The sequence below is a fragment of the Triticum dicoccoides genome, chromosome 4B (assembly GCF_002162155.2).
Source record: "Triticum dicoccoides isolate Atlit2015 ecotype Zavitan chromosome 4B, WEW_v2.0, whole genome shotgun sequence".
Lineage (NCBI taxonomy): Eukaryota > Viridiplantae > Streptophyta > Magnoliopsida > Poales > Poaceae > Triticum > Triticum dicoccoides.
Window position 1 is genome coordinate 66,198,796 of NC_041387.1, and position 9,435 is coordinate 66,208,230.

General features: G+C 38.0%; 1 protein-coding gene across 1 annotated transcript in view; it reads left to right on the forward strand.

The window, feature by feature from the left end:
* LOC119295046 (exocyst complex component SEC3A-like) overlaps positions 1 to 8,907 on the forward strand; it is a 12,959-nt gene extending 4,052 nt beyond the window's left edge. Inside the window, exons 2-25 of the mRNA XM_037573371.1 lie at positions 261 to 337; positions 706 to 786; positions 878 to 945; positions 1,517 to 1,619; positions 1,813 to 1,979; positions 2,196 to 2,313; positions 2,480 to 2,584; positions 3,622 to 3,723; positions 3,810 to 3,947; positions 4,294 to 4,422; positions 4,517 to 4,597; positions 4,694 to 4,768; positions 5,059 to 5,232; positions 5,307 to 5,457; positions 5,541 to 5,605; positions 5,789 to 5,959; positions 6,065 to 6,144; positions 6,813 to 6,894; positions 7,145 to 7,242; positions 7,378 to 7,486; positions 7,575 to 7,643; positions 8,022 to 8,087; positions 8,311 to 8,400; positions 8,520 to 8,907. Coding sequence (XP_037429268.1) covers positions 261 to 337; positions 706 to 786; positions 878 to 945; positions 1,517 to 1,619; positions 1,813 to 1,979; positions 2,196 to 2,313; positions 2,480 to 2,584; positions 3,622 to 3,723; positions 3,810 to 3,947; positions 4,294 to 4,422; positions 4,517 to 4,597; positions 4,694 to 4,768; positions 5,059 to 5,232; positions 5,307 to 5,457; positions 5,541 to 5,605; positions 5,789 to 5,959; positions 6,065 to 6,144; positions 6,813 to 6,894; positions 7,145 to 7,242; positions 7,378 to 7,486; positions 7,575 to 7,643; positions 8,022 to 8,087; positions 8,311 to 8,400; positions 8,520 to 8,630 — 2,510 coding nt within the window. The 3' untranslated portion in view covers positions 8,631 to 8,907. The remainder of the gene's footprint in view (positions 1 to 260; positions 338 to 705; positions 787 to 877; positions 946 to 1,516; positions 1,620 to 1,812; positions 1,980 to 2,195; positions 2,314 to 2,479; positions 2,585 to 3,621; positions 3,724 to 3,809; positions 3,948 to 4,293; positions 4,423 to 4,516; positions 4,598 to 4,693; positions 4,769 to 5,058; positions 5,233 to 5,306; positions 5,458 to 5,540; positions 5,606 to 5,788; positions 5,960 to 6,064; positions 6,145 to 6,812; positions 6,895 to 7,144; positions 7,243 to 7,377; positions 7,487 to 7,574; positions 7,644 to 8,021; positions 8,088 to 8,310; positions 8,401 to 8,519) is intronic.
* The last annotated feature ends 528 nt before the right edge of the window (positions 8,908 to 9,435 follow it).

A 9,435-nucleotide genomic window follows, 5' to 3' on the forward strand; every position in this document is an offset into this window, starting at 1 on the left:
GATAAAGCTTTTCCCGCAAAAAAAAAACTAGTCAACTATAGTTGTACTTCAGTCACTGTTGTCCACCCAAACGATATGTACACAAAGATACATCGGTAGCTTCTTTAGTGGTAAAGATTGGTTAATATTTTTATTTACCTGCTGTAGCTTGGATGACAATGGATTATGGCTCAATTGTTCCGTGCTATGAAACTATTAGACAATAACTGTTCTATTATACAAGATGTTGCAGCATGTGCTAACAGTATTAATTCATGCAGCTAAACATTCGTCAAAAGGCGAGCCAGATAAAGCTTTTCTCCGAGTATTGAAATATTCATCAGGGGCAGTACTCGAGGTTTGTTTCCTATATACTGTAAAATCTTCCCAGTTAATACTTCTCCAGTTTGTAACAGGAGTTACAGCATTGGCTTGTCTAGTGGCATTAATTGTGTTAAAGCTTTCACCTACGTAGATATGCTGTTGTCAACCGGATGAAAAAACTGTTTGGATTTGTGTAGTTTTATTGGCTAATGCTGCATAAGCACTTCTATATTTCGATCATTGTCTACCTCATGAATCATCATGTCTGCATAACATCCCCACTATCTGAATTTTATATGCACCGTTAACCGATCAGATAAAGGATTTTCACTACGTTCTGTGGTACTTTTCCTCTGCTTTTCAGTCTCCTATTAGAAACTTAACCTGATCCTTTTGTTTCAGCCAGCTAAACTTTACAAGTTGAAACATCTTACAAAGGTTGAGGTTATTTCAAGTGACCCTAGTGGTTGCACATTTGTTCTGGTATAGCTCCCCTTGCATTCTTCTTCTGTGAAGCAATTAAAGAAGCTATTTGTTATATCCACTTCTAACCATTTAATAAACTGCACTGCAGGGGTTTGATAACCTTAGGAGTCAGACTGTTGCTCCTCCACAATGGACCATGCGAAACATTGATGACAGGTTGTTCCCTAGAAAGTCTGCTTTGTGGTGTTAGATCACCTACTTTTGGTTAGCCTGTTTTCCTTCCTTTTTTACACGTTTTTTGAAGTCTACACATTTAGGAAAATGATAATAATGTTCTCTTACATGCTGTCTACTCTCCTTTGAATTTTTTTTTCCAAAAACTTTTTGTACATTTTCTGCGCTGTATTTGCCCAACATATGTACAAGAAAACTTAACTGTACATGTAGTGGCTGCTTTGCTTTCTATTGTCATGTTGAGTTCTTCAAAAGGTTTTTTGCATTTCGTTCTCGCTGTGTTGTATTGCTTTGGCTTGGGCCCATGTTCTAAGAAAATGCCTGGAGCACTGCCTTTTAACTAAAAAACGGGAGATTAACCAGAAACAATATTTTGAAGCTACCCAGTCCTTTAGCAGATCTGGAGTAGCAAACTAGTTCTATGTATATGTATTGCAAAAAACTAAATGTAACAGACTAACACGGATCTGTTTGGATGGTAAAGTTAAGGCAGATCACATTGATGTGGTGACCTAGGAGACTTTTAACAATTGTTTGTTCATTTATTTTGCAGGAATCGTCTACTTTTTTGTATCTTGAACATCTGCAAGGAGATACTTAGTTATCTTCCAAAAGTTGTTGGAATTGATATTGTGGAGTTAGCTCTCTGGGCAAAGGTGCATATGGAAACTTTGTCTCCCATTACCAAGACCTGCTTTTACCTTCCCCATACCCACACCCTCTCTATGTCTCTCAACTAAAATACTACAAGTGGACTAATTTTTTCTACAAGCGTCCGATAGGTTTATATACAGATTAAGTGACTCCAATTGCCCGTTGGCTTGATATTTTGTAATTATCTCTTCTTAGGAAAATACATTGACACTGGATAACCAAGAGAATAACAACCAAGAAGGGCAAGAAACATCTGTTGCTACTCAGACCGAGAGGAAAGTAACGGCAAAAGTTACTGTTGAAAATGATCTTGTATCTCAAGCAAAGGACGAGGAGGAGGACATGGAGGCACTTCTTGACACGTAAGAAATGGCCATATTACTAGCTATTTCTTGCTTTATTACTTCTTTTAGCAATATTTTCTCGTCAGCTTAAGTTATGCTCTTTAAAGCTGCATATCTACTAATTGATTTCTGTTCTGTTAGTGGTATTTTTTTTTTGTTCTGTTGCTTGTTTTCAACCTAGCATTCCTGGCATACTTGTTGTCAGCAGATATTTGACAAATGTAGATAATGCAGGTATGTTATGGGCATTGGTGAAGCCGATGCTTTCTCGGAGAGATTGAAGCAGGAGCTTGTTGCTTTGGAAGCAGCTAATGTCTATCAGTTGCTGGAAAGTGAGCCTTTAATAGAGGAGGTATATTATTCATTTTGCTGCATCGAATTTCTGTGCAATGCTAATGGATTTTGTATGACATCAAACCGCGTTGCTGCCTGCATGCCACTTTTATTGTTAAAATCATGAGTTGATTCTTTTGTCACACTATTTTATTCCATTGACTGGCCACTGCTTGGATTTGTAGGTTTTGCAGGGTATTGATGCTGCTAGTGCAACCATAGATGATATGGATGAGTGGTTGCGAATTTTCAATCTGAAGCTGAGGCATATGAGAGAAGATATTTCGTCGGTATGCTAACACTATTTGATAAGCTTTAGATGTCTTTTGGAAGTGATTTTTTTTTTCAAATCCATCCAATCGACATGTTCCACAACTGCTATATTAGTTTTCTGAGCTCAAAATTGTAGCCCTTATAGTTTGACTCTATGAAATAAAATTGGTTTGCTGGAGTATGCTTTTTAGTGGATACTAGCACTAGCTGGAGTATGTTTTTTAGTTACCTGTTGGAACTAGTAAGAGACCAACATGGTTTGGGCATTAAATCATCTCAAGTCATACTTAGCACTGTACCAGACTATAATATGCCCTGAAACTGCCTAATTTCATTGCTTGATTGAAAGGCTTACACGGTAGCCCTTTATATATATGATTGACTCGATCCACGATCACAACTTGACTCCTAACGGAACCAGAAACCTGAGCTTCCTAACTGAATGGTACTCTTTATAATTTGAATCATGTTCTTACAGATGCAAAGACCAACCATATGCCACAGACAGCCAGGCATTTGTGCACTTAATCTAATCCCTTTCCTATGGCACTTTCCGAGGACACATATAAGGCAGAATACACAAGCCCACTATGAGGCAGCGGACTCACATGTGTGCCTTTCTTAATGCACATGAATGAGGCTGCTACATAAACCCATGCTGAGCTCGTGCTATTTATTGCTGCTGCGGGCTTGCCACATGCCCATAGCACCAGATTGTTTCTTGTCCATGGAACTTACGACACTGAAATGTGATTCTACCCAAAATATTAGTATCAACCGATTTTTTGAAGGATAGTAGCAACCTTATTATACTCACAAATCACAACTGGCAGTAACCTGTTGAAATATATGAGCTGCTTTAACTGCTTTGATTGTACCAATTGATCCTGTTACTGGCCGTAACTGGCCACTTGTAATCAGTTTCAGTCTCGGTAGGATTCTTTCTTGGGTATGACACCGGGATACTTGTAATCAGTTTCATCTTATGCTCCCTCAAAATGTGGAGAGCACAACTTTCTTTGACGATAGTCCTTATTATGCTCATATTTTGCAGATCGAATCACGTAACAATGGCTTGGAGATGCAATCTGTAAATAATAAAGGACTAGTTGAAGAGCTGGAGAAATTGCTTGAACGGTTGCGAATTCCGCAGGAGGTATGGTTCAGACACAAAGGATATTCATCTCCCATAGTGAATTAGTGATCCCTAATACCGTGTTGCTTTATTGAAATGCAATGCAGTTTGCAGCATCATTAACTGGAGGTTCATTTGAAGAGTCACGTATGCTGAAAAATGTTGAGGCTTGTGAATGGTTGACTGGGGCTATTCGCTGCCTTGAAGTGCCCAATTTGGACCCATCCTATGTTAATATGCGGGCTGTAAGCTATCTTATGAACTCTTGTTTCGGTTATTAGAACATTAACTCATAGTTTTATAACAGATCCATACATGTATATTTTTTTATCATCTTAACAATGTAGTAGGGGCAACCTGATCATTAAATAAACCGTGGCTGCAATTTGAATTGGTTATATTGGTAAATGAACAAACTGGTAGAAGCTTCTGCTACTAAATGTTTTGTTTCAGCATACGGTTGATAGATTGAGTCACTGGGGCCTAATAATTCAGAAACAGACACAATTATAAGTTCTGCTTGTGATTGCTTTAAGTTCAGTCATTATTCTGCAACTCCGAGCCAGAAAAGAAGTAACTTCATTCTACCAGGTTAGGGAAAAAAGAGCAGAACTGGAGAAGCTGAAAATAACTTTTGTTCGACGGGCATCAGAGTTCTTGAGGAACTACTTCTCTAGCTTGGTGGACTTTATGATAAGCGACAAAAGCTACTTTTCTCAGGTTTAGTGATAGTCTCATTGTTTGCAGTAGTTTATTACATTTTCCACTTTTTTGGATGAGATGACTTAGATAATTCTTTTTGAACTGAAAGTAGCGAGGGCAATTGAAGCGGCCTGATCATGCAGACCTAAGGTACAAATGCAGGACCTATGCTCGACTTCTTCAGCACTTAAAGGTCATAATACTCTTAATTTTTATTCCTAATATGTCAGATTATTACATATTGGCATCATTCCCATTTTTACACCTATGGTTGCTCATTTGTGTGCAGAGTCTGGACAAGAGCTGTTTAGGCCCCTTAAGGAAGGCATACTGTCATTCTCTTAATTTATTACTTCGTCGAGAGGTCAGGACAAAGATAATTAAATTACGTTGTTTGATATGCTACCTATGTGCTTTTACATCCTTCATATTTGTTTAGTTTTGACATGCTCATGTTATTCTCTGATCTTACATTTGGTGTTCAAAAACATTAAGTTAATGGCAAACTTGGGAATGGTATGATATAATGATACTGCTGTACTTAGGCTTAATCTATTCGCTCTCAGTTATGCTTGACTTTTTTAATATGAGTTAAGCTCTTGTATTTCATGAGTTGTATAATTTATATTATTTTTTTCATGTAATTTGACTCAGGCACGTGAATTTGCAAATGAACTCCGTGCAAGTACGAAAGCACCAAAAAATCCAGCTGTTTGGCTTGAAGGTTCTAATAGTGGTGGCCAGAATGGCAGTAGTGCTGATACTTCAACAGTATCTGATGCATACTCAAAGATGCTTACAATATTTATCCCGCTGCTTGTGGATGAGGTTATACTTATTTTCCATGGATGCAGCTCTTATTATACTTGTTTATCTTTACAGACAACTAATTACATTTGCAGAGTTCCTTTTTTGCACATTTTATGTGCTTTGAAGTACCTGCACTTGTTCCAGCTGGTGCTCCGAACGTTAACAAGCGTAGATCTGGAGCAAATGACCCAGATGATGATGACCTGAGTCTTATGGATCCGGATGGCAATGATATCAAACCAGGTATTGTTATCTTGTTGAGAGGAATGTATGCGAATTTTCTCTCAAATAGCCCTATGTGTAATCTATTATGATTCTTTTTCCAGATAATACGTCTGTGGAGTTGGGTACGTTGAATGATGCTCTTCAAGAACTGCTCGACGGAATCCAGGTACATTTCAGTATATGTTGACACAGAACCAATAAAAGAAGAATCAGTTTTATATGACCAAAAGGGGTTAGCTCTATTATGCAAGTCAAATGTACAATCATTTTGACATAACCAACTGGTTATGAAGTATCACACCCTCCTTTTATTGATCGAAGAATGCACTTCTATTCCCATCACTTTCAGGAAGACTTTTATGCAGTTGTAGATTGGGCGTACAAGATTGATCCCTTGCGTTGCATTTCGATGCATGGTATTACAGAACGTTACCTTTCTGGTCAGAAAGCTGATGCTGCAGGCTTTGTTCGCAAACTACTTGATGACCTGGAGTCAAGAATATCAGTACAGTTTAGCAGGGTTAGTGCTCCTATTGAGGCTGAAAAGCTGCATGTTAGCTATCTAGAAGAGATTCACTTGTTATCTACCTCTCACTTGTATCTTTTGGTTCTAATCTGATTCCAGTTCATCGATGAAGCTTGCCATCAAATTGAGCGTAATGAAAGAAATGTGCGTCAAACGGGAATTCTAGCCTACATCCCAAGGTACTTAACTTAATGAATTGGCATTTAAAAAAATGCATATACATTCCTCATCCCTTGCAGCATTGTGCTATTATTTAATGCTACTTAAGGGGTACTTCTGGAGATGTCTAGAATTGAGAGTTTTTCTATGGAAAGCTTTAGGTAATGATTGCAGATTTGGCAATGTGATCATCTCTAGATTAAGTGCAAGTGCCCTTCTTGACAGTACCATTGTCCTCTAGTCTCGATGTGGAAAGTTGATCCACTAAAAGCCTATAAAAATTTACAACCAAGACTTGTCTTTTCTTTTCACTTTAGGGGTCACTATTTCCAACTAGCATAGGGACTAATGGTGTCATTAATCGACCAAAACCCATTAGGGGGCCGAAATGCAGTTCCGCTACTAGAAAGTTTCAAGAACAGTGATAATGAGCAAGTTTCCACTGGTTTTTCAGCCTTGACAGTGTTTATCCGTGATAAGTTTTTAAGTAGCATGTTCTTCTATTAATAACTCATGGTGCACCATTGACTATGTTTCTATATTAGAGCTGTTAAGAAGTAACACTCAATGTGCACTTGTGCTGATGTTCTGCATATGATGATTTTAGTGTCTGTTTTGTATCTACCATGGTGTTTGCAAATATAAACAATTTACGATCTGATCGTTTTATGCTCATCACTTTATTTAGATTTGCTGTCCTTGCATCACGGATGGAGCAATATATTCAAGGGCAATCTAGAGATTTGATTGATAAAGCATACACAAAGCTCGTGAGTACAACTGCCTTCCAATCCTGCACCTGTTTGCCTTTTGGTATTCCATATGTAACTATAAATTTGTGACTTATTGATTGAACTAATATGTTAGTCTTATTTTGCTTTTATGCACATCACCAGTTTGTACTAGCATCTTTTGTAGCTGACAAGTTTTACTTCCTTCGATAAATATACATTTTAACTACGCCATTGATCTTTCTTTAACCTTCTCTCTGAACAAACTGCTCCTTGTACTCTGGAATAGGTTAGCACAATGTTCACAACTTTGGAGAAAATTGCACAAAGTGATCCTAAAACTGCGGATATTGTACTGATCGAGAATTATGCTGCTTTCCAGAACAGGTTATTTTTCCTTGTCTCTTAAATCTTAGTAAATTCTTCTTAGCATCATATATTTGACTTGTCGCATTGTTACTTTGTCATTTTTTAATGCATAGATTGGTCTAGGAGACTAACAATATACATTGTTTTATGCAGTCTTTATGACTTGGCTAATGTTGTGCCAACTCTTGCAAAGTTCTACCACCAGGCTAGCGAATCCTATGAACAAGCTTGCACTCGTCATATCAGCTCACTCATTTATCTTGTATGTAAATGTAGTTGGATTCTACTTGCTGTGGATATGTTTCTTCCTTTCAGAAATCTGAGATCTTTCTTGCTTTGGCTTATGGCAGCAATTCGAGAGGCTGTTTCAGTTTTCTCGAAAAGTCGATGAATTGACATACACAATAGCTGCTGAGGAGGTGAGCTAACTTTACACATAGTATCTGTTTTAGACTTTGAGGTGTTGTACTAACCTCTATGGTTTGGTTTCTAGTCCTTGCTAGCAATACTGAATTGAATTATTTTTGTAAAAACTGGCAAAATGTGGCTTTTTCGTATGCTCTACAAAAATTAGTTACAAATTTGAAACATTATTTTTTACATTTATAAATTTATTTTAAAAAAAATCTTGCACCATTTTGTTGTTATGGGTTCAGGAAGAAAACAAAGGCAACGGGTATCATTACATGTTCTAGTTATTCACATGCGCGTACTACATTCTGTCAAGTGGCAATTATTTGATATCCAATATCCCTCTCATTTTTCAGCAACGACTAATTTCTATGATTTCTCCTCAGATACCTTTTCAGCTTGGGTTGTCAAAAACTGATCTAAGGAGGGTGCTGAAATCAAGTTTATCTGGGGTAAGTAGACACAAATTGTTTCATGACTCCAGGGTCCAACTCATTTTATATGCACTTAGTGCATGCCATTTTTGAATGTTGTCTCAACATGGCTTCATATGGATCACAGTGCACATTCGCCATGCCATCTTTAGTTTCGAGATAATGATCAGAGACCCATAGCATTTTGTTTTGTTCAAGATGCTGATGTAAAGTGAACTCATGAAATTTCGAAACTATGCAGATTGACAAGTCAATTGGTGCCATGTACAGAAGATTGCAGAAGACATTGACTTCTGATGAATTATTTCCCTCGCTATGGGACAAATGCAAGGTAAGCGGCCTAATCACTCTTATCGATTTGCATTTGCTTGTTTGAAGTCATGGTTGGTTTATAATTTTCTAGAGTAGCAAGATCACGTTAATTTAACGATTCCTGCTTGACGTTTGCAGAAAGAGTTTCTGGACAAGTACGAGAGCTTTGTCCAGATGGTAACACGAATCTACGGAAATGAGCCTATAATGCCGGTTGCCGAGATGAGGGACACCCTTGCTAGCTTCTAGATACAAATGAGTTCAGCGCCATGTATCATTTTCACAGTGCTGTAGCTTATATCTATATTCAATTCATTCTATTGGATTTTGCAGGTTCCCCTTTCTCTAGGCCTTTTTAGGGTGGGTTCTACATGTATGTTGTTTACTTGGCAAATTGTATGTGTGTATAGAAATGGATGTGAGCAGTTGTCTGTGCAAACCAGCTCCTGTTGGTGCAAAGGAATATGAATGTAACAAGTCTGGGAATTGTGTGCATGATCATCTAAACGATGAAAGGTTTCTTGTTCATGCCCCATCTTATTGCTGTGAATTTCCAATGTGTGCGCGCAGACTAGGAACCGAACGTTTCATTTTGGTAAAAATTCCGCATTCGGCTTTGTTCATCTGGATCACGCTGATATATGTGAAAACTGCCTGTCTGCGGCAAAAAAACAGATTGGTGGCCCCATGACTGAGCGAGATACCAATCACAGAAACAGATCGGTCACATTGATAGGGATGCAAGCGGAACTAGCAAACTGGAGTAGTACTAGGTCCACAAAACTAAACTGGAGATGGATTTGTACTAGGTCCGCTCTGCATCCCTACATATTGAGATGCGGTGCTTTTATTCATCGAATTAAAAAAGACGACGCAGATTGGGACAATAAAAATAAGAATCTGACGTAAAAACTCTGTGAAGCGATGGAGATGCAGCTCAACAGTGCTTGAAAGTAATCATGGTTTGTTTGTTTGTTACAGAACAAACCTCATGATATTACGAGTCATTTTTGTCTATCACTGCTGCATGGCTCCCTCGGTCATCTTAAGCAAA